The sequence below is a fragment of the Heterodontus francisci genome, unplaced genomic scaffold (assembly GCF_036365525.1).
Source record: "Heterodontus francisci isolate sHetFra1 unplaced genomic scaffold, sHetFra1.hap1 HAP1_SCAFFOLD_62_2, whole genome shotgun sequence".
Classification (NCBI taxonomy): Eukaryota; Metazoa; Chordata; class Chondrichthyes; order Heterodontiformes; family Heterodontidae; genus Heterodontus; species Heterodontus francisci.
In genome coordinates, this window is record NW_027141112.1 from 3,414,777 (window position 1) to 3,440,100 (window position 25,324).

Genomic DNA, 25,324 nt, shown 5'->3' on the forward strand with positions numbered 1-25,324 from the left:
TCCCTCTATTCCCATCATATTCATGTATTTGTCAAGATGCCTCTTAAACGTCGCTATCGTACATGCTTCAACCACCTCTCCCGGCAGCAGGTTCCAAGCACTCACCACCCTCTGTGTAAAGAACTTGCCTCGCACATCCCCTCTAAACATTGCCCTTCTCACCTTAAACCTATGTCCCCTAGTAACTGACTCTTCCACCCTGGGAAAAGGCTTCTGACTATCCACTCTGTCCATGTCACTCATAACTTTGTAAACCTCTATCATGTCGCCCCCCACCTCCATCGTTCCAGTGAAAACATTCCGTGTTAATCCAACCTCTCCTCATAGCTAATGCCTTCCAGACCAGGCAACATCCTGGTAAACCTCTTCTGTACCCTCTCCAAAGCCTCCACGTCCTTCTGGTAGTGTGGCGACGAGAATTGCACACAATATTCTCAGTGTGGCCTAACTAAAGTTCTGTACAGCTGCAGCATGACTTGCCAATTTTTATACACTATGCCCCACCGATGAAGGCAAGCATGCCGTATGCCTTCTTGATTACCTTATCCACCTGCGTTGCCACTTTCAGTGACCTGTGGACCTGTACGCCCAGATCTCTCTGCCTGTCAATACTCCTAAGGGTTCTGCCATTTACTGCATACCTCCCACCTGCATTGGACCTTCCAAAATGCATTACGTCACATTTGTCTGGATTAAACTCCATCTGCTATTTCTCCGCCCAAGTCTCCAACCGATCTATATCCTCTGACAATCCTCTTCACTATCCGCAACCTCACCAACCTTTGTGTCGTCCGCAAACTTACGAATCAGACCAGCTACATTTTCCTCCAAATCATTTATATATACGACAAAGAGCAAAGGTCCGAGCACTGATGCCTGCGAAACATCACTAGTCACATCTCAGCATTCAGAAAATCACCCTTCCACTGCTACCCTCTGTCTTCTATGACTGAGCCAGTTGTGTATCCATTTTGCCAGCTCACCTCTTATCCTCGGATTTCCGAAGAAGGGTCACTGACCCGAAACGTTAACTCCGCTTCTCTTTCCACAGATGCTGCCAGACCTGCTGAGTGAATCCAGCATTTCTTGTTTTTGTTTCAGATTTCCAGCATCCGCAGTATTTTGCTTTTATTTTAGTGTTTAATTCACTGCCACTTCTCTTCCAGGAATGCCTACCTTGAAGAAGTTCTGCTCTTCTCTCCGACGGGATTTTCGTTTGTCTCTTTTACCTTGTTCACCTTCATTGCTTTCTATTTCCCTCCTGGTGTTTGATAAGGTATCTACCAAAACTCGTTTTCACAGCCACATCTCCTTCCTCAGAGTTCCGAAGAAGGGTCACTGACCCGAAACGTTAACTCTGCTTCTCTTTCCACAGATGCTGCCAGACCTGCTGAGTGAATCCAGCATTTCTTGTTTTTGTTTCACCTCTTATCCTATGTGACTTCACCTTTTGTACCAGTCTGCCATGAAGGTCCTTGTCAAAGGCTTTACTGAAGTCCATACAGATAACATCCACTGCCCTTCCTTCATCAATCATCTTTGTCACTTCCTCAAAAAACTCAATCAAGTTAGTGAGGCACGAACACCTCCTCACGAAACCATGCTGCCTGTCGCTCATAAGTTCGTTTGTTTCCAAATGGGAGTAAATCCTTTCCCGAAGAATCCTCTCTAATAAATTCCCTACCACTGACGTAAGGCTCACCGGCCTATAATTTCCTGGATTATCCTTGCCACCCATCTTAAACAAAGGAACGACACTGGCTATTCACCAGTCCCCTGGGACCTCACCTGTAGCCAATGAGGATGCAAGGTTTTCTGTCAAGGGCCCAGCAATTTCTACCCTTGCCTCCCTCAGTATTCTGGGGTAGATCCCATCAGGCCGTGGGGACTTATCTGCCTTAATGCTTTGCAAGACACCCAACACCTCCTCCTTTTTGATAATGAGATGACTGAGACTATCTACACTCCCTTCCCTCGGCTCATCATCTACCAAGTCCTTCTCCTTGGTGAATGCTGATGCAAAGTACTCATTTAGTACCTCGCCCATTTCCTCTGGCTCCACACACAGATTCCCTTCTCTGTCCTTGAGTGGGCCAACCCTTTCCCTAGTTACCCTTTTGCTCTTTATATACGGATAAAAAGCCTTGGGATTATCCTTAATCCTGTTTGCCAATGACTTTTCATGAACTCTTTTAGCCCTCCTGACTCCTTGCTTAATTTCCTTCCTACTGTCTTTATATTCCTCAAGGGATTCGTCAGTTCCCAGCCTTCCAGCCCTTACGAATGCTTCCTTTTTCTTTTTGACTAGGCTCACAATATCCCGCGTTATGCAAGGCTCCCAAAGCTTGCCAAACTTATCCTTCTTCCTCACAGAAACATACCGGTCCTGGATTTTAATCAACTGACGTTTGAAAGACTCCCACATGTCAGATGTTGATTTACCCTCAAACAGCCGTCCCCAATCTAAATTCTTTAGTTCCTGCCTAATATTGTTATAATTAGCCTTTCCCCAGTTTTGCACCTTCACCCGAGGACTACTCTTATCCTTATCCACAAGTACCTTAAAAGTTATGGAATTATGGTCACTGTCTGAAAACGTATGGAATTATGGTCACTGTCGTTGTTTTTCAGACTGGTGTTTGGTGGACAGTAGTATTCCCCAAGGGTCAGTGCTGGGACAACTGATTTTTGGCCATATATAAATAAGTAGGATCTTGGAATACAGAATAGAATCTCAAAATTTGCACCAAACTTGGAGGTGTGACAAATATTGAAGACGAGAAGAACCGACTGCAAGAGAATAAAGCAGAATGGATAGAAAGGTTGCAGATGGAATTTAATACTGAAAACCGTGAGGTAAGGTATTTGGGCAGAATGACAGGGGGAGACAATATATACTTAATGGTACAGTTTTGAAGAGTATGCAGTAACAGTAGGACCTGGGGTACATGTGAATCGATCTTTAAAGTTGGCAGGACATATTTAGAAAGTGATTAGTAACGCATATGGGATCTTGGACTTGATAAATAGAGACATTGAGTACAAAAGCCTGAAAGATATGCTGAACCTTTTATAAATCGTAGGTTAAGCCCGAACCAGAATTGTCAACAATTTATGGGAATGTTGTAATAACCTATACTTATTCATTAAATGCTGAGAAAATTCTAAAGGTTAATGAACATTCTGGAAGCAGGAACACAAAACAGAACTTACATGTCGGAACTTCGCTGCTTTGCTAGCTAGGAGGCGCTGCGGTCCTTCAAACAATAAAACATCACCAATTAATCACAGTAATTTCATGACCATGAACTTATTAAGGCAGTTATTGAATGGATTGTGTGCGTGGTTTATGCGTTATGTGTAAAAGTGCCCCACTTTGCATGGCCAGGAACACATGTGCCTATCCAACTGTTCAAAGCCCAGATCTATTCCTTCGATTGAAAACAAATTATTGAGTTGGAGAAACGCTGCAAATGTTTGGATGAGTGTGTGTATGGTCGCTAGAGTGTGAGTGGGTGAGTACGTTGCGAATATATGTGTGTCTGTGTGTGCTTGGGTGTTCGAGTGTGTATGTATATGTATGTCTCACAACGGATGAAACAAGAGCAGGAGTAGGCTATTCAGCCCTTCGAGTCCGCTCCACCATTAAAATAGATCATGGCTGATATTCTACTTCAACACCAATTTCCTGCACTATCGCTAAATCCCGTGTTTTTTTTTAATATGTAGAAAACTATTGATCTCAGTCTTGAACATTCTGAATGACTGAGCATCCACACGCCTCTGCGGCAACGAATTCCAAAGTGTCAACATCCTCTGAGTGAAGAAATTGCTCCTCATCTCAGTCCTAAATGTGCTAGTCCTTATTCTGAGACCATGTCCTGTGGTTATAGAATCCCCAGCCAGGGGAATCATCCTTCCTGCATCAACCCTGTCACGCCCTGTAAGCATGTTGTATGCTTGAATGGGATCAGCACTCATTCTTCTAAACTCTATAGAATAAAGGCGCAGTCTACTTCATTTTCCCTCATAGAATAATCCTTCCATCCCAGGGAAGAGTCTAGTGTACCTTCATTGCACTCTCTCTAGGGCAAGTATATCTTTCCTTAGGTAGGAAGACCAAACTGCACACAATACTCCAGGTGTTGCCTCACCAAGGCTCCATATATTTGCAGTAAGCCATCTTCAGAGTCATCGAGTCGTACAGCATAGAAACAGGCCCTTCGGCCCACCACGTCCATATGGACCTTAATGCCTATCTATACTAATCCCACCTGCCTGCATTAATTCCATATCCATCTATTCCTTCTTCATTCAAGTACTTGTCCAGATGCCTTTTAAATGTCGCTACTATTTCTGCCTCCTCCACCTCCTCAGGCAGCTCATTCCAGATACCCACTATTCTTTGTGTGAAAAATTTACCCCTTTGATCCCCTTAAACATCTTCCCTCTCACCTTAAATCTATGCCCTCTAGTTTCACTCACTACTACCATGGGAAACAGACTCTGGCTATCTACCCTATCTATGCCTCTCATAATTTTATATACCTCTATCATGTCCCCTCTCAGTCTCCTTCGCTCCAGGGAAAACACAACCAGCCTGTCCAATCTTTCTTTATAACTCAAGCCTTCCAAACCAGGGAACATCCTTGTGAATCTTTTCTGCACCCTCTCTTGCTTAATCACATCTTTCCTCCAGTGCGGCGACCAGAACTGCACACAGTACTCCAAATGCGGCCTAACCAATGTTATGTACAACTGTAACATGACGTCCCAATTCTTGTACTCAATGCCCCGGCCGATGAAGGCAAGCATGCCATACGCCTGCTTCACCACCCTGTCTACCTGTCATGCCACTTTCAGGGAACTATGTACTTGCACCCCAAGGTCTCTCTGCTCAACAATACTCGCGGGGCCCTGCCATTCACTGTATATGTCCTGCCCCGGTTTGACTTCCCAAAATGCATCACTTCACACTTCTCTGCGTTAAATTCCATTTGCCACTCCCTTGACCACTTCCCCAGTTGATCTATATCGTGTTGTAACTTTAGGCAACCTTCTTCACTGTCCCCTATACCACCAATTTTGGTGTCAAGTGCAAATTTACTAATCATGCCCCTTACATTCACATCCAAGTCATTAATATGTATGACAAACAACAGAGGGCCCAGCACCGATCCCTGCAGCACACCACTGGTCACCGGCCTGCTATCTGAAAAACTACCCTCCACTACCACCCTCTGCCTCCTATCACCAAGCCAATTTTGTATCCAATTTGCTAGCTTCCCCGGATCCCTTGCTCACCTCCTCGAAAAACTTAATCAAATTCGTGAGACATGATTTCCCACGCACACAGCCATGCTGACTATCCCTAATCAGACCATGCCTTTCCAGATGGATATAAATCCAATCTCTAAGAATCCCTTCCAATAACTTTCCCACCACTGATGTAAGGCTCAACAGCCTGTAGTTCCCTGGCTTATCCCTGCTGCCCTTCATAAATAAAGGCACGACATTAGATATTATCCAGTCTTCCGGTAACTCACCTTTGGCCAATGATGATACAAAAATCTCTTTAAGAGCCCCAGCAATCTCCTCCCTTGCGTCCCAGAGCATGCTAGGATACACCTGGTCAGGCCCTGTGGATTTATCTACCTTAATTCGCTTCATGACCTGCAGCACATCCTCCTTTGTAATGTTGATATGCTCCAGGATAACGGTGTTCCTTCCCTAGAACTCTCTAGCTTCCTGACCTTCTCTATTTGAGACCTCGCCCATTTCCCATGGCTCCACACATAGATTGTCACACTGATCCCTAAGGGGACCTACACTGTCCCTATCTACCCTCCAGCTCCTGTACACAAATCCTCTTTGGATAAAGGTCAATCACCTGCCTTTTTAATTGCTTACTGCACCTGCATGTCAGCCGTGTGATGAAATACTTTCCAATTGACTGGATGGGTGCAGTTCCAACAACACTCAAGAAGCTCAACACCATCGAGGACAAAGCATTCCGCTTGATTGGCACACCAATCACTAACATGCTCTCCCTCCAACACCGACGCACAGTGGCAGCAGTGTGTACCATCTACAAGATGCACTGTAGGGTCTCACCAAGGCTTCTTCGACAGCTCCTTCCAAACCCGCGACCTCTAAGGCCTAAAAGGACAAGGACGGCAGATGCATGGGAACACCACCGCCTGCAAGTTCCCCTCCAAGCCTGACACCATCCTGACTTGGAACTATAGCAGCTGTTCCTTCACTTTCGAAGGGGATCGATTATCTCTGACTATCTCATGCCACTTGCGCAGTTTGGCACACAAGTAGTGTTCTGCTGTAGCTTAACCAGGTTGACACCTGATTTTGAGGTTTCCCTGGTGCTGCTCCTGGTATGCACTCCTGTACTCTTCATTGACCCAGGGTTGGTCTCCTGGCTTGATGGTAATGGTACAGTGGGGTATATGCCATGAAGTCACAGATTGTGGTTGAGTTCAATTCTTCCGCTGCTGATGGTTCACAGTGACCCATGGGTGCCCTGTTTTGCTTTGCTAAATCTGTTCGGAATCTATCCCATTGATCACGGTGGTATCCTCAATGTGAAGGTGGGAGTTCGTCTCCACAAGGACTGCGCGGTGGTCACTGCTACCAATACTGTCATGGACAGATGCATCTGCGGCTGGCAGATTGACGAGGACGAGGTTAAGTAAGTTTTTCCTTCTTGTTTGTTCCCTCACCACCTGCCGCATATCCAGTCGAGCAGCTGTGCCCTTTAAGACTCGGCCAGCTCGCTCAGTACTGGTGCTTCTGAGACACGTTTGATGATGGACATTGAAGTCTCCCATCCAGAGTACATTCTCTGCTCTTGCCATCCTCAGTGCCTCCTCCAGGTTCTGATCAACATGGAGGAGTACTGACTCATCAGCTGAGGGAGGGTGGTAGGTGGTAAACCGCAGGAGGTTTCCTTTCCCATGTTTGACCTAATGCTGTGACTAGTCATGGGGTCTGGAGTAGATGTTGAGGACTCCCAGGGCAAAACCCTCCCGACTGTCTACCACCGTGCCGCCGCCTCTGCTGGGTCTGTCCTGCCAGTGTCACAGGACATAACCAGGGATGGTGATGGCAGTGTCTGGGACGTTGTTTGTAAGATATGATTCAGTGAGCATGACTCTGTCAGGCTGCTGTTTGATTAGTCTGTGAGACAGCCCTCCCAACTTTTGCACAAGCCCCTAGATGTTAGTAAGGAGGACTTTACAGGGTTGACAGGGATGGGTTTCCCTGTGTTGTTTTCACTGCCAACGTCGATGTCAGCTGGTCCGTCCCGTTTCATTCATTTTTATTGAATTTTTGACTCCCTCCCTAACAGCACTGTGTGTGTACCTAAACCACATTACTGCAGCGGTTCAAGAAGGCATCTCACCACCACTTTCTCAAGCGAAATTAGCGATGGGCAGTAAATGATGGCCTAGCCAGCGAAGCTTACATCTTGTGAATGAATAAAAATATATGTTAACTTTCAGTGACTCATGAACACAGACACACAAGTGCTTTTGAAATTCAACTTATATCTAATTGTCTATTGTAATTTTCTTTCAAGTGTATGTGTGAATGGGGGAGCACATATCTTAAATGAAAACAAAGCGTACAGAGAAGACACATTGTTCTTAACATTTGCTTCTGAACATTATGATGGTCGGGTGTGATTGAAGGTTTAATGTTCACACCTCATTTCTCCGCTGCTTCTGCACTTCCCGGAGAAGAAAACAAAAAGTGGCAGGAATTGCGAGCCAGTTACTGGTCGACAGAATGGGATCATGAGAAAAGTCAAACAGCAGAAAAGTTATTCAAGTCCCAATGCTCAATACAGCAGGCGGAGTTGCTTTGTGGCTAAGTGATGCCCAAAAATTGCCAAGTGTGAAATGGTCATATTAGGGTCGGACTTCCAGCACATTCTTCTCAACAGTGTTAATGTATAATATGATAATGAATATGTTGAAGGACAGAACCTAGTGTACAGTTGAAACGCTGTACAGACAAGGGAGATGAAGCTGTAGCAGACAATGTTATGACTAGTTTATGATACATAGGAGGAGCAATAAAAGCAAACAGTTCTATGGAGGTTGTCAGTGCAGGACACAAGTTTCAGAGTTGATCAAGGTGTGAGGATCTGTAAAGGACTGGGTATAGTTGCTTGATGGCAGCAGTGTTGAGGGATGCATCGACTAAGCCAAAAGATGATCAGTGCGTTGATGGAACTGAGTGGGAAGAATTGGATTGTGGAGATGTTCAGAAAGGAGCCGGTTCATTGAGCAGTTGATGGGTCTCATGGACAGTGTAAGTTTAGCTATGATGGATGAGGGGATATCAAAAAATACACAGCGAAGTTGGAATGAATTACCTAAGGGGGAGGTCAGGCGACTTGGAAGCAGAGTGGCGCGAGGTAGTCACGTGGAGAAGTGGATTATCTTTGACTTTGAAAGGCAAGAGTCTTATGGACAAGGGTGGCCATCCACTGTATTTTAAAACATCTTCCCAAAAGTCTCTAAATTTCCCCCTGCCCCCATTGCAGCATCAAAACATTATGTCAATGATTCCAAAATATTAACTTCCGGAACTGTAGTTGGGAGTCCATTCCAAGCACCATTGATCATTGAAGGAGAACTCCCTTATATCTGTACAGGTTTACTCTCACCAGTTTGAGTCTGCATCCCTTTGTCTCTTCCTCATTTCCTGCCATGTGCCAGCTTTCCCTCTTCCATACCATCTAAACAAACTCTATATAATCACCTCTCCGTGATCTCCCTCCAGAGAAAGAAGCCTGAGATTTTCCACTCATTCCTCAGAAAGTTGCATGGTTGGGGCAGGGAATTGTCTTTGTTGAATCGGCCTGTGTGATACGCCCCTCTACTTTTTCACCAGCCAAGGCAAATTTCTAAGCCAACCATATGGCCCAGGAGTGATGTTGTGGCTGAGCTCCCACATTATAAACCCAGCCATTTATTCAACCCTAGCGAAAGCCATGGAACAGAATACCTGGTGCGGAGTGTAAGAGGTGGCCATTGTGATATTGCGTCTCTTGGCATTCTGCCCAAGGTAAATTTCCAACCAGGTCACTTCCAGCTTCGCCATTGGCTGTTTCACCTTTCAGGTGAAACTGGTGATCGCCCTACATATAAATGTCAGAGGTTCAGAGTCAGGGGCTAAATGGTTTAGGGATTTGGGTAGTAGTTGTGAAGAAGAGGTGATATTTACCTCTGTCTATTCGTTTGTAATGTACGGTTACTACATTGAGTTTAACCTACCTTTCCTCCAGAGACAAAAATCAAAAGAGCAAGCTTAAGAATCAGAATCACAGCAGAGCCAACACCATCCTCCAGCGCAATGGATTTCGCTTAATTAGATAATGGGTGCAAAGTGGCACCTAGTTAATGAACAGCATCTGCACAAGATAAATAATCTAATGCTTAGCACAGGGCACACATTGTAACTGGAATACTATTACACAATAAAGAGAGAACATAATGAAATAGAGATTGCAAGGGCAATAGAGCAAAATGGGCGGTGTTGTATGGGCCGCCTGTTTTAGGACCGCCCGATATTGAGCAAGTGAATATTGGGCGGGTTGTAAAGAGGGAGGCAGGTATGATTCAGCTCAAGATGATTTTATTTTACATCTGGCTCTCATTTCACACGGTGGTAAACTGGTCCTTACACAACTGACACAGAGACTGAAAATGAAACAGATACAGCTTTTACTGAGGTATAATAAACACAATGAATGTGAGAATGGCACTCACCTCTTACAGTGATGTGTTCAAGGCACTCAGAGCTGGTGTTATAGTCCTTCCCCCAACATCCGCTTCATACAGACAGGTATAATAGAACATAGAACATTACAGCGCAGTACAGGCCCTTCGGCCCTCGACGTTGCGCCGACCTGTGAAACCATCTGACCTAAACTATTCCATTTTCATCCATATGTCTATCCAATGACCACTTAAATGCCCTTAAAGTTGACGAGTCTACTACTGTTGCAGGCAGGGCGTTCCACGTCCCTACTACTCTCTGAGTAAAGAAACTACCTCTAACATCTGTCCTATATCTATCACTCTCCCAAATTTGTAACCTCACTTACCCAGCAGTCCCGCGTGCGCTCCGCCTATACACGAGAAATGCTCTGCTCCCGCTGTTCTCTCTCTCTCTCTGTGGCTTAAGATTTCTTGGCGCGCTTTTCAAAGCTCTGCTCCCGCTGTTCTCTCTCTCTCTCTGTGGCTTCCGATTTCTCGGCGCGCTTTTCAAAGCTCTCCTTCCACTGTTCTCTCTCTATCTCTGTGGCTTCCGATTTCTTGGCGCGCTTTTCAAAGCTCTGCTCCCGCTGTTGTCTCTCTCTCTCTCTCTCTGTATAATGTCCTCCTTAACCATGATTTATCTTCCTGATGGTGAAGGTGACACAATTACTCCTTGCATCAGCAGACTGCACATCTGAGTAATTGGCTTCTCCTTGTCTGTATATATAAAATGTGATGCTAGGAAGGTCCCTGGGGCTTGTACAGTTAAGTATGACCTCTCCAACTTAGTCGTGGTACGAGAATCCACTGGTAGATTTGGTTTGGGGAGATCTGCAATTGGTAAATTTGAATTAAACACAATTGATATAAAACGCACATCAGACTTAAAGCAAGTTCTTTTCTTTGAAAACACTAAAAGTGCTGATCAACATTTCAAACAATCTCAATTCCCTTCACTAACCTGCTAGAGTGATTATCACAGTTTTACTGAGTTTGGATTCTAACCATCTTTCTTTGATAGAGTCTGTATATTTGCATTGGTACCGCCCTCCCTGGTTTGTACCGGTCATTATGAATGTTCCGATGTTGCCCCTTGTGACAATTTGAGGAGAGTTCAGCAGGTGATTATCTCTGTAAAAGTAGATTTGACCGGGACTCTTTCTGCTCACTGTGTCAGCTAATGATGACCATCTCTCCCTCTACATACACCCCAGTCTGCTGATCAAGTGATATCCTTGGCCGTGCCAGCGGTTCTGTGGTCAATTAATGGAAGGAAGAAGCAGAAATTGATTCTATAGATTTTCTTGTGCAGTGCAAGTCTGGTACCTCAATAACAATTGTCCTGTGTTCAAAGGAAATGTTTACAGGAATGGTTGCGATTGGACCAAAGGACAAGTGAGGATTTAATGAAAGGAATCAAACAGCAACGAGGCACACAATAAATCAGCAGGGGATCTATTTCCATAACCTAGGGATCAGCGCTGAAATTTCACTCTGGGATGTCAAAAGAAGATTTTATTGGTTTGGAATTCTGGTAATTTAGGATAGAGCTAACCTAATTCAAAGAAGTGAACAATTCCCACAAATGGTGCCAATTTGCATTTCAAATAATGGAGTGAGGGTATGATGTGTGCTGCGATGTGGGTATCGTTGGCTCGGCCAGCATTTATAGCCCATTACTAATTCCCCTTGAGAAGGTGGTGGTGAGCTGCCTTCTTGAAACGCTGCACTCCATGTGGGGTAGGTGCAGCAACAGTGCCGTTTGGAAGGGAGTTCCAAGATTTTGACCCAGTGAGAGTGAAGGAACGACAACATAGTTCCAGGTCAGGATGGTGTGTGACTTGGAGGGGAACTTTCAGGTGGTGGAGTTCTCATGAGTCTGCTGCTCTTATCCTCAAAGTGGTGTGTGCCAGGGTTTGCAAGGTGATGTTGAAATGCAAAAGGAAAGGATATGGAGGAGCACGGTATAAATAAATTAACAGATTTCACATAAGAGGATCATTCTGGAAATCTTGGTACTCAGGTCAGTTTCTGAGGCTGGATCCTGAAAGTGACAAGAGCAGCCAGTCTGAAGGCAACTCGAAATATGCCACTCAGTGGAGTTCAAATCTTGGTGCCGTGCTGTCATTGCGGGATTAATCTGTTCACTTTGATATTCCAGACAGTATGGGGTAAAATTGAACATCAGGAACCTTGAAGGGACCGTAATACCCCACAAGAGATACATAAGAATGCAAACAGATGATTAAGAAATATGATACTAGAACTGAGAAGTTATAATGATCAGGAAAGTTTGAACAGGTAGGGGCTCTTTTCTCTAGAACAGAGAAGCCGGAGGGGTGTCCTGAGAGAGGACATTAAGATTATGAAGGGGATTCTGTGGTCTATCCCCATTACTGGTCTGGAGGTGTACTCTGGGTATCAACGATTCAAGGCTACCAAATTATTGTTCACACATAGCACGTTTGTTAAGCGTTTCAAAATCTTATCTTCAACAGAGATTATACTCACGCATCCACGTACGCTAGGTTACTTAGGTTCATCCGAGAGTCGGAACGGAGTGGATGATGAATCCTCCCCTTCCAATTCTCCAAGTAGTTGATCAAACTACTTAGTCCTTAACCATCTCGCCAGCACTTCAGAGCATGCTTTCTTATACCCTGTTTCTTGCATGCTACCCACGTGATCAGATCGGGATGGGCCAGACGTGACTACCCAACGTACAGTGATTGGTTGGTCAGCTGTTGCTAACACCGCGGGTGCACTATGTCAGCCACAGTTGGTCAACTTTTCACTGGTTTTGACATCCATTTATTTCTGGTAGCCTCATCCCTCAATTTTCGACCACATTGCATAGCTAGATCTCCAGCCCTTCTCTGATAACAAGCCATTACTTCACTCCGCCGACCCCCAGTCTCCATACAACCAGCCAACGTGGCATATCTGTTGCAAATTTAGCTATAGTTTAGACATGCCTTAATGACCGGCTAGCAGGTTTCACCAAATTCACTTTCTCTCTATCAGTTCAATTACACCAGATTACTGCTTCAGTACATCCTACTTCCCTGCTGCGGACTTATTTACCACTTTTAGACACACAAACTACTTTCTACACATACCATTTTACATACAGTTCACGAGTTGGATGGTGCTCATCTACAATTGAGAGGGTAGATGTTGAGAAAATATTTTCACTTGAGGGCCAGACCCAAACTGGACCCAATCTTTAGAAGATAGTCACTAATAAATCCAATGACGTAACTCAGGAGAAGCTTCTTTACCCAGAGATTGGGGAGAATGTCGACCGTCTTAACACAGGGAGAGACTGGTGAGAACAGTTTAGATGCATTTAAGGAGCAGGTAGATATCCACGAGTGAGTGAGCAATAGAAGGATATACAGATAGGATGTGATGAAGTAAAGTGGGATGAAGCTCGTTTGGAGAATAAACACCAGCCCCAGCAGTTGGGTCGAATAATCTGTTTTTGTGCTGTAAATTCCATGTAATTATTTGTAGATCAACACTTTCCCCTTTCAAGATAACAGATGAACATGTGCTGCTTTGTTCAAGAAACAGCCAGAAGCTGAGCACACAGACATACTCTGCGATATTCAAACACTGTCACATTGAAACAAATGTGTATTTCCGTAAATACCAAAGGGTGTTGAGCAGACATATTAACACTCTCTGTTCCCCTTCACTCACCGGCTACAGTGACCAGCACAGATTCACTGAACTGGGATTCTAACCATCTTCCATGGATTGAGGTTGTATATTTGCATTTGTACCACCCTCCTTGGTATGCACTGGTCACTGGGAATGTTCCAATGTTGCCCTTTGAGGAATTGAGAATAGTACTGTCTTTAGCTCTGTAAAAGCAGAAGGTTTTAGCGCGATCATCTCCAGTCGCAGTGCAGGTAATGGTGACATTCTACCCTACTACATACACGCCAGTCCATTCATCAAGGGATACCCCTGGCACTGTTGGCCGATCTGACAGGACAGTTCGAAATGAATCTGTAGAATCTGTGCTGCCTTTCTCCTGGAAGTTACACACCTTCACATGTTATGCTCTTTTTGCATGTACGCTCAATAAATTCAACGGATGGTTAACTGGAGTGGAGCATTAAATGGGTATGGACCTGTACCTAAACCAATACCGTTCCCTCTGACTTGCTCTGAATTTGACCATGGTTGAAGTCACAATATTGTGAGACAACAATCCCCTTGGATGGTCTAATGGTTTGGCATCTCATTTTCCAAATTGGGAATAACATTCCCACTGAAGCTTATACCAGGATAATGAGGCGTGGTGTGTCATGGGGTGGATTTAAATACCTCCTGTTTCACCATCCAGAAGATCTACCCCAATACACTGTTTATTTTTAGTTTAGTTTAGTTTACAGATAAAGCACTGAAACGGGCCCTTCGGCCCAACGAGTCTGTGCTGACCATCAACCACCCATTTATACTAATCTTACACTAATCCCATATCCCTACCACATCCCCACCTGTCCCTATATTTGCCTACCACATACCTATACTAGGCGCAATTTATAAAGGCCAATTAACCTATCAACCTGCAAGTCTTTGGCATGTGGGAGGAAATCGGAGCACCCGGAGGAAATCCACGCAGACATCGGGAGAACTTGCAAACTCCACACAGGCAGTACCCAGAATTGAACCCGGGTCGCTGGAGCTGTGAGGCTGCGGTGCTAACCACTGCACCACTGTGCTGCCACTGTGTTGGATACTAATGCACAGAAAATGTGGATGAAAAACATGCTTACACCAAAATATCCAGGATGATATTTTCATTGGACAAGAGTGGAAAATGGGAAATAAAATATTTATTGTCTACTTGGCACCCAGTGAAAAGGAACATTTGGCAGGGCCTAAAACGGGTGGAAGATTCTTTAGCACCCAATTTCCACTACCGAAGTTTCACGCGATGGAGACCCCACATGGACTTGATAGGCCGAATGGCCTCCTTCTCTGTCATTAATAACTCTCTGACTGTATGACTCACTCCCATATTATTCATGGCATGCGCGGACATCGATTAGTATTGGATGGTCTTCGAGTGGAAGGCATTGCAACTTACCCACGACTGTTACCTTCATTCTGCCAATTCTCTCTGAGGTGATCTCCCTCTCTGACACTGTCTTTCTGTACACGCAGGAATAATCTGCTCGCTCAGCGCCCAATGGCTCTGTGACATTAAAGGTCACTGAGTATTCCCTTGAACTGGCCTCACAGATTTGATTAGTTCATCTTGGCCTCTTCTGTACAAATAGGAACTGCTGCCTCAATACGAATATGACGATTTACAAGTAATCATGACCAGTTCTTCTCTCAGAAATACATGATCCTGACGGTTAACAGACACTGATTGCTTGGTGGGGTAATATATAATGAGAGGAAGGAAGCGCATTCATGTTAAAACAAAGCACACATACTGAGATAATTTTAACCAAATGTAACATGCGGGAACAGGGTGTAATCGGATCGGCCGCACGTTTTACGCCCGGCCAAATTTTCTCCTTCATGCAACTGAATATCAGGTGCTGCGTACAATGGGCGGCCAAGCTGCAACCGCCCGTTCTGGGCCAGCGCCCGGGATGGATTTCTAGCCCAGGACGTCCTGGTATTACATCACTGCCGACTAGGTCTCTCAGCGCAGGTATACAGCATTCCCTCAGTCCTGAGTTAAAATAGCAGTTGCGACAAAACAATTTTGCGCTCTATTCAAGACAATGGACGGTAATATCAGGCAGAGAGTAAAACTGAACCCAGACCAGAACTCACCTCTTTCCTTGAAGGATTTGATTAAAGCGGTACTGTGAGCTCATATTTCTCGATACCAGTGAATTGATAGAATTCTGACGCAATCAACACTGCCCGGTCCCCTGCAGGTAAACATCCATTGCAAAGCTGGCCTGGAGGAAAACATCCATTGCAATGCTGGTCTGGAGGTAAACACCCATTGCAATGCTGGTCTGAAGGTAAAACATCCATTGAAATGCTAGCCTAAAGATAAAATCCATTGCAATGCTGGTCCGGAGGGAAAATCCATTGCAATGCTGGCCTGGAGAAAAACATCCATTCCAATGCGAGCCTGGAGATAAACATCTATTGCAGTGCTGGCCTGGAGAAAAACATCCATTGCAATGCTGGCCTGGAGGTAAACATACATTGCACTGCTAGCATGGAAGGAATCCTCCATTGCAATTCTGGCCTGGAGGTAAAGCCTGGCTACACGAGCTGAACCCTACCAAATCTGACTACATGTGTATTGTTCGAGTTAGGTCGGGTCTATATTCTGTGTGCAGTATTCGGGATCGGGGCGGTTCGGGCTGGATTGGCTTGATTAGCTTTAGTAGTCTTGGTGTCACTTGTCATGTCCACTGATATGAAAACCCCAATAAAAATACATAGTATCTGTTAAAACGTACGTGCGACAGTTTTAAACCAAACTTTCCACCGTTATGATTTTAAAAAAGTGTGACAACACACATTTTATTTTTCTGGACTGTTTGTAAGTCTGTAAATGTTTGTGCATTGCATTTCTAAGGCAATGCATTTCAAATGACTTTAACATATGAAATTCAATAACACTCATTAGAGGCTTCCTTCTCTGCCCAGAATAAACCCAGGAGTAGATTGTAAAGTCCATTCAAATTTCAGAGATAGAAGCTTCCAAAATGGTAAGGAATTTACTGGATAATCTGAGTAACGTCATTTAAGTTAAAATTAGCATCAAATGGAATGCTAATGTCTCATTATATGCATAACACATGCTTAAAATATAATTTATGCACTTTTAAGTTCTAACTTTGCAAGTACAGACTTGGAGAAATAGTTGTAGAGGCCTGCCCAGACCACCCTGGTTGTAAGCATGTTGATGATTTGTCTTAACTTAAAAAAAATAGCTCTACCCAGTTATTGAAAGAGGATAAAAAAATACTCTGCCGCGGACTTCCATGATGGGATAGTTTGTGTATAAAGTCATGTTGCAGCTGTTGTGTTATGTACATCTGAAAAACTGCTGCATTATGATTGAAGGCGAGTGAAATTGACCAAACCAATGGATCTTGTGGACAAAATCCACTAAGAATTATAAAATACGCCAAAACACAGGATCTAACTGATTTAATTCTCATGACTGAGTGGGTGAGGGACTAGATTATACTCAAAATATCTTAATTTTGATAATCCAGTGTTTCAAATGCAAACAGTAAAAATGAAAATGCATAGAACCAATATTTATTGCATCTTGCCCAGACGTTAATTGGCATTGTGCACACTGTTATTTTTCCTGTAGATATGTGGTGCGGCTGGGTGGGTTTAATAATCACCACTGGTAATCCAAGTATACATTCTAAATATTCCACAGTACTGAAGTAAAAAAAAAAACTGGCATGTTAATCTGCTGTCGCAGTCTATATTAATCAACTAAATAGGTTCGTGGGCGGCACAGTGGCGCAGTGGTTAGCACCGCAGCCTCACAGCTCCAGGGACCAAGGTTCAATTCTGGGTACTGCCTGTGTGGAGTTTGCAAGTTCTTCCTGTGACCATGTGCGTTTTCACCAGGTGCTCCGGTTTCCTCCCACCGCCAAAGACTTGCAGGTGATAGGTAAATTGGCCATTGTAAATTGCCACTAGTGTAGGTAGGTGCTAGGGGAATATAGGTGATAAGAATATGGAGTTAGACTAGGATTAGTATAAATAGGTGGTTGATGGTCGGCACAGACTCGGTGGGCCGAAGGGCCTGTTTCAGTGCTGTATCTCTAAAGTAAACAAATAGCTTTTGTTCCTTGAATGAAGTTGTTCTCTGATCCCAAAGGCTGGTGTTCTGTTCCATGGGAGAGTTGGCTATCTCTAGAAACTTCAGGTCATGTCAAAAACATCTTGAAGACATTAAACAGTGTTATTAATGCAATACTTCCAATCAAATGCATATAATTTCAACCAAGCTATAATAGCGGTAGATGTAATAATGATTGCTTTTCAAAGGTAAGCCTTTGCCCCATTAGTTTCCAACTGATTGTTTCACAGCAGCAGATGAATAATGTTGCAGAGAGAAAACCACCTATGAGCTGAACTAAAAAAAAAAATTATGAAACTATATACGCATAGCAACAGACAGGCTGTTAGATGATTCTTTTTCTCGTAGAATGTAGAGCCTCTGGAATACATTGTCAGCTGGTGTGGCGGGTGATGACGTTCTCAGCGGCTTCAAGAGTGAGATCGATCAGTGTCTGACTGTGAGAAAGATTGCGTAATATAGAAGGTAAGTCTCTTTATAGGTGACACGTGGTCCATGTAATCTCTTGGACTGGTTTTCGACTGCCAGGGCAGCAGGGCATTGGAGAGGAAATTTACTGAGTTTGTTATTTCAAAACATTGGCCCAGAGTTTTTACGATTTTTTTGTCACTCCTAGTAGATGTTGATGCGAGTTAGGGAGAGGGAAGAAGTAAGCAGCCGTGATGGTCCAGCTATCTTGGTGTGGGGCAGTCTTGATGGGCCAACTAGTCTTTCTGCGTCATTTCCATAAGTTTGTAAGCTAGAAATTTCCATATACTCACGTTGCACAGAAGGCAACAATGCTACAAGTACCTCCTTCATCAATATTATAGACGAATAGGTTTGTAGCAGAGGATCTAAAACAGACAGAAGTTGGTTATGCTCTCTGACAGCACCATGTCTGGCTTCCTCAACTGTTTGCGGATGTATGTGGCTCATCCTCACACTTGTTGACTTATCATGTCTACCTTAGGTACCCTAGAAGAGTTTGGGAACTCTCTGACACTATATTACTGATCTACATTTCCCAATTGCACTACCAATTGACATTACCATTAGCAGGTGGTATTGATTTAATTTTAATCTACAATATTTTTTTCCGTTTCAATAATATATTTCGGATCGGGTCGGGCATGAAAATAATTTCAAGGACGCTGGACCGGCCGGGTTCAGGTTGGCTGTTATCTGGTCGGGCCTGGATCGAGTTTTAATTTTATACCCGAGCCAGGTTTTAAGCCATTGCAATGTTGGTCTGGAGATAAACATCCATTGCAATGTTGGTCTGGAGATAAACATCCATTGCAATGTTGGCCTGGAGGTAAACATCCATTGCAATGTTGGTCTGGGGGAAAAGATCCGTTGCAATGTTGGCCTGGAGGTAAACATCCGTTGCAATGTTCGCCTGGGGGGAAACATCCATTGCAATGTTCGTCTGGCGGAAAAGAGTCATTGCAATGTTGGCCTGGAAGTAAACATCCATTGCAACGTTGTCCTGGAGGTAAACATTCATTGCAATGTTGCTCTGGAGGTAAACATCCCTTGCAATGTTGGTCTGGAGGTAAACACTCATTGCAATGCTGGCCTGAAGGTGAACATCTCTTGCAATGTACGCCTGGGGGTAAACCACCATTGCCAAGTCAACTGGATCAAAACTTCAATTACTCTTAGTTATAATAGAGATGGTAACAGCATCGAAAGAGAAGTGAGGGAGAGAGATGCCGTAACTTTAGTGATGACGAACTCTGTGACTTTTCTAATATTTGTCAGTTCCGAAGAAGGGTCACTGACCCGAAACGTTAACTCTGCTTCTCTTTCTACAGATGCTGCCAGACCTGCTGAGTGAATCCAGCATTTCTTGTTTTTGTTTCAACACAACATATATAGAGAGTTTTTTATTTGTAAATGATTGTTTGATTTTTCTTTTTGACGCTTTAGTTTTATTGGTACATTGCATGTAATCACTCAAAACAATTTTCCAGATAGGCACCAGTATAATGTTACAAGTGTTTACATAATTGAAAACAGCCATTTGTAACGAATTGTATTGAAATTATTTTTATGAAACATCCCAGCTTGCATAAAGTTAATTCCTCAATCCTGCGGAAACATTCAAACTCTCAGTAACACAGAATCTCTCAATCATTAATGGCTCACCATCTCGATGTGCCGGTGTTCCTGTCTCACTGCAGGTACAGTCCACTCTAAACACCTCCATCTTCAGGTGTCCCTGTCTCACTGCAGTAAGTGAACCCTCTCACCATCTCCATCTGCTGGTGTCCCTGTCTCACTGAATTTGCTGCACCTCTCACCATCTCCATCTGCTGCTGTCCCTGTCTCACTGCTGTTACGGTCCACTCTAAACGTCTCCATCTGCTGATGTCACTGCATTTACTGCAACTCTCACCATCCCCATCTGCTCGTGCCCCTGTCTCACTGCAGTAACTGGCCCCTTTCACTTAGTCCCGCCTCAGTATGTCAGATTATCAATAAAATATAACCACTGAATCAGATTAAAAACATTTGAGTGGTCAGTGCTGTGAATATAAAATGTACTTTATTTCCTGTGGGAAGTGTAGGGAATGTAATATGAAATGGAATTTAGTTCCAATGTTTGAAACCCATCAGCTCTTTCTATGATTTCACTAATTTAACAATGATATTGAAAGGGTATTTCACCGCCTTCTTCAGCTCCTGTCTGAATTTAGTCTGGGTCACAGCGTAAATACATGTGTTGGTGCAGGAACTGAGAAGCTGCAGCATATTTCCTGTTCGTTGTATGATATAAAGAAGGTCAGTGTCGGAGGAATAATACTGAATATCTACAATTCGACTATAAATAATGTAGACAAATACTGTCATCCATAACAGTATAAAACTGCTGGATATAGTGAAGAGTAAAATAATTGATTTTCTGCGATTCTCCATCTCTGGGACCTTGTGAGTCTCTTCACTTTTGTGGCCCTGTAATCCCTGCGGACTTTACTGGAGAATAAAATCCGTCTGACAGTCAGAACATTGAGCAGCAAGATCAGAATGACCGGGACACAAGGGGTTAAAATGAGGTCAGCCCAGTCAAATGTAGCCCATATAGGGGAAGTAAAGAAGCTCGGTTGAGTACCACAACCATTGGGAATATTATCAATAATGTGACGTTGTTGCATTGTAAGGTACCAGGGTACAGACTGTATACAGCCCATCACAGTCACTGCTCCGACAACCACAACCGCCGTTTTCTCGGTGCAAAATATTGTTTTCACCTTCTCACAACAAATGGCCACAAATCGATCAAAGGTGAAAGCGACTGTGAGCCAGACCGAAGCAAGTGTTGATGCAGACAGCAGAAAGAAAATGAGAGAACAGACAGGAGTAATTCTCAGGAATGAATTTGGGAAATAGATTGAAACAATCCGCATCAATATGGGACCAGTGATAACGACCAGGAGATCAGACACTGCCATTCCCACCAGGTAGACAGTGATACATCTGGAGAGACGCACTTTCCTCGGGACAGGATAACAACCGCCATCAAGTTAACTGGAAGAGAGAGAAAAAGAAGCAGAGAAATTTCTGATCAAACCTGGATACAAAACAGCAGTTTGACGGGATCTGGGCTGAAATTTCCAGCTTTTGTTTTTGCTGCATCGAGCATTGGAAATTGATTTATTGACCTTTGCCATGCTTTGACACATTGAAATGTTTGAAACAAAATTATTATTAATGAACTGGGAAATTGATACAGAAAGTGAATAAAGTCAGCACCAGATTCAGTGCAAGCACTGAGTGTGGATGGAGTGCCAGTGGGGAAATGAGAAGGGGTTTTCACAGAGAAGAAATCCAATGGATTGATTGGGAATTTGTCTCCAGACTGTTGTTTGGGAACGTTTGGGGAGAGCGGGCTGTGCAGCTGGTTTGTTGCTCTGGGTTCAGAGAACCAGCAGGGACAGTAACCAAATGGGAAAAGGCTGAAAATTGTAGCGGTGAATTTGAGTATCAGCCAAGGTCCAGAATGGCGTAACAGGCTTGATGGGCTGAATGGCCTCCACTCGCTCCGATGTTCCTGTTTTCCTATCAGGTTGGGCGAGGCAACTGGACGTTGTGCCAGTGTAAGAGATTGAGAGGGAGAGAAGGAAAATGACATATAAGGTGCTGGAGGGGAGACTGGACCAGATGGTTTTGGAAAGTGGATAAACTGAAGCAATGGATGAGGAGGCAGAGGATTCAATACAGTGAGAGGAGAGGCTGAGGTCTACAGGGTGAGATTGCAGCAGAGGGTTGGAGGAAAGATATTCTATAGATCACAGTAACACAGCTCAATTAATATTTTCAAACAGTAATCCCTGTGGTTATTTGTTTTGGACAACAACTCATTGTTTGTACAATACAGGCAATATATTTAATTAGTAAAGGCAAGTAAAGATAAATTTTAATATATTTCTGATATTAGCTTTGCTCTTTCCTGAATTCAGCTGCCACTGAGAATTTAAAATGTGGTATTTAAATAATGAAATACCATCAGTGAACAACTGATTCTATTCTGTTTATTCAGTCACGAAGTAAGGAATAGGAACTTTCTACAAAACAAAATGAGCTGACAGAAATCAACACAGAGGATCAAGTCCAACAGGAAAATAAACACAATCTGACAACAGATAACTTCAACTCACAGTTTTTCTCACTAGTTGTTCTGTACATTCTAACACTTTATGATAGTGAATTATTCACACTGCTGCTTCTTTCTCCTTCTCTTTACTTCTGCTGATCTCTTTTCCTCGGTGACGTTCTCCCCGCTCATTTTCTTCTTCTCTATCTCTCTGCAGTACTCACACCCTGCAAACTCTTACTAAATGCTACTTTTCACATAAGATTTATTCCTAACATTCTTCGCCTGTGTTCTTGTCACCAGCCCCAGGTTCAATGATTTGATTCTCAAAACCAGTTTGTTCAATGGTGAGAACTCTATGAATAATTTATGGTATCTACAGAACACCCAAGTCTCCACCTGTTCACCTACACTCTTCACTTCATCTACAATGCATGGAATAAACAGGATCGAAAGCTTCTTCCAGCCAAACCTCACAATTATTGAAATTCCTTCTTCTGGAATTATAAAGTAATCCGTTAGAATGTGGGATTGTTTAATTAATAAAACACCAACATCAGCGCTGCAGCTGATAATGTACAGATAAATGGAAAGACTCTTGATTCCAACTGATAGAGTGTAAACCGATAAAAGATCACATCAATAGTTTTCATTTCACAATGTAGTCCACTGACAGTGACGGAAATGTGAAAGTGACAGCAGCAAACTCAGTCCAATAGCCAAAGCTCAGAAGCAGCATCAGGCACACACAGAATGAAATAATATCTGATAATAGTAATAATCCCAGTTAAACTGAGAGATGTTATTCTGGAGGGAGGACATTGTGCTGACCCCTTGTAACACTGAAACCGTGAGATGTCTCATTATCTATAACTGAAAACAAAAACATTCATAAGAAAATATTCGAGGACAGATTAAATGCATATCATGAACCTGTTAAGAGCTCATGATGGTTTGATTCTTGATCCTAACCGATACACCTGATTCAAATGCATTCAATACGCAGAATAATCCAGTAACATGTCAGGGTTGCTTAAAAATACCTTTACAGACATAATACCACCCCTGCAAGACTGAAAGAGTAGACAATGAGGAGATTCCATCAGTAAATTGCTGGATAAGTACAGGCGGCTGCGTAACACATCCAGTGATAATACCGAGCACAGCAGCACTGATAACACCGATTTACACCATTAAAAGTTCAGATACAGGCTTACCAGGAACTCCAATTGCTGCAAGTATAGGATAGTAAATGCATTGTATCTGAGACATTAATGGAAATCCCATTTCTGTGAGGAGCAGAAACTTCTGTTAGCATGGAATCCACAGCTCCAGCAGGCAGTCAGAACCGATCCATTCCAATGGATTCTGATTTCTAAAGTGAATGAGTTTCCACTGATATGGTTATACCCCTGATCATTGTGATTAGTTACACGCACCTGAACAAACACATTATATCAGCAGCTTTGAATCTGATGTAACTAATATGGTGGATAAAACTCAGATTGGACTGATGCTACCATTATAAGTGTCAAAATTTTCAATTTACATATTATTGTATTGACCTTGTTGATTCTTTGGTATTTCTATTGCAAATGTAACTGATCCGTCTGCAGTGTACACTGAATTCAGTGGCAAAAACAATCCTGTTTCATTCTGTTCCTGCAATTTCCCAGTTACAATGTGAACTTTGCGTCTTGAATTTGGGACGACGTTCAGGGCTGCGGCCTAGAAACTACTGTGGGTGGTGTCAGGGGACAGAATCTGTGCACGTACATTGGGGAGGCACTTGCATAGGGATAATTTCACTGGGCGAGTAATCCAGATGCCCAACCCAATGCCCTGATGACAGGGGTTCAAATCCTACCATGGCAGCTTGTGGAATTTAAATCAATTAATGAACAGAAGTCTGCAATTGAAAGCTGGACTCTGTAATGGTGACATGAAACTATCATTGATTGTTGTAAAAATAACATTCGGTTTGAATTAGAATTAGAACATTACAGCGCAGGACAGGCACTTCGGCCCTCGATGTTGCGCCGACCTGTGAAACCATCTGACCTACACTATTCCATTTTCATCCATATGTCTATCCGATGACCACTTGACCAATGACCAACAAATAAAGCTACAGGGAGTGAGATTTTATAATTGTTCCCGTTATGTTAGGTGTCTTATCAAAAAAAATCTTTGCCTTGTTTGCTAATCTGAGATTGGCGGGCTTTTTGAAATTGATTAAATTTCAGTTTCAGTTGCAGTTCAACCAATCAGGGCCCAGCATTTCCCGCCGCCCTTTTCTTTCCCAGAGCGAGTTTCAAACATGACTGATGGACGTGGCAGCCTCCAATCACAACACGAGGGCGGTCCCTCTAGTGTCTTAAATAGACAGTCCCTGAGCAGCCTCAACATTTGCAGTGTCTTTGTTCCACATCTTCTAACAGAATGGCCAGAACCAAGCAAACAGCGCGCAAATCGACCGGAGGGAAAGCTCTCCGCAAGCAGCCGGCTACAAAAGCGGCCCGCAAGAGCGCTCCAGCCACGGGCGAAGTGAAGAAGCCTCACCGTTACAGACCCGGCAATGTGGCTCTGCAGGAGATCCGCCGCTACCAGAAATCCACCGAGCTGCTCATCCGCAAACTGCCCTTCCAGCGCCTGGTGCAGGAGATCGCGCAGGACTTCAAGACAGACCTGCACTTCCAGAGCTTGGCCGTGATGGCCCTGCAGGAGGCCCGCCGTATCCGCGGGGAGCGCGCCTAAACTCACCCTGCCCCAAACCGAGTTTGGCATCAAATAACACAACGGCTCTTTTAAGAGCCACAAAATCGGCAAAACAAAGAGCTGCGATCAACTAGAACATAGAACATAGAACATTTCAGCGCAGTACAGGCCCTTCAGCCCTCGATGTTGCGCCGACCTGTGAAACCATCTGACCTACACTATTCCATTTTCATCCATATGTCTATCCAATGACCACTTAAATGCCCTTAAAGTTGGCGAGTCTACTACTGTTGCAGGCAGGGCATTCCACGCCCCTACTACTCTCTGTGTAAAGAAACTACCTCTGACATCTGTCCTATATCTATCACCCCTCAACTTAAAGCTATGTCCCCTCGTGTTTGCCATCACCATCCG

At 43.7% G+C, this 25,324-nt stretch overlaps 1 protein-coding gene across 1 annotated transcript; it reads left to right on the plus strand.

Moving 5' to 3' along the window:
* The first annotated feature begins 24,634 nt into the window (after positions 1-24,634).
* Positions 24,635-24,949, plus strand: LOC137362131 (histone H3-7-like). Its single transcript, XM_068026637.1, has one exon. It carries the CDS (start codon positions 24,635-24,637, stop codon positions 24,947-24,949), a length of 315 nt encoding a protein of 104 aa, XP_067882738.1.
* The last annotated feature ends 375 nt before the right edge of the window (positions 24,950-25,324 follow it).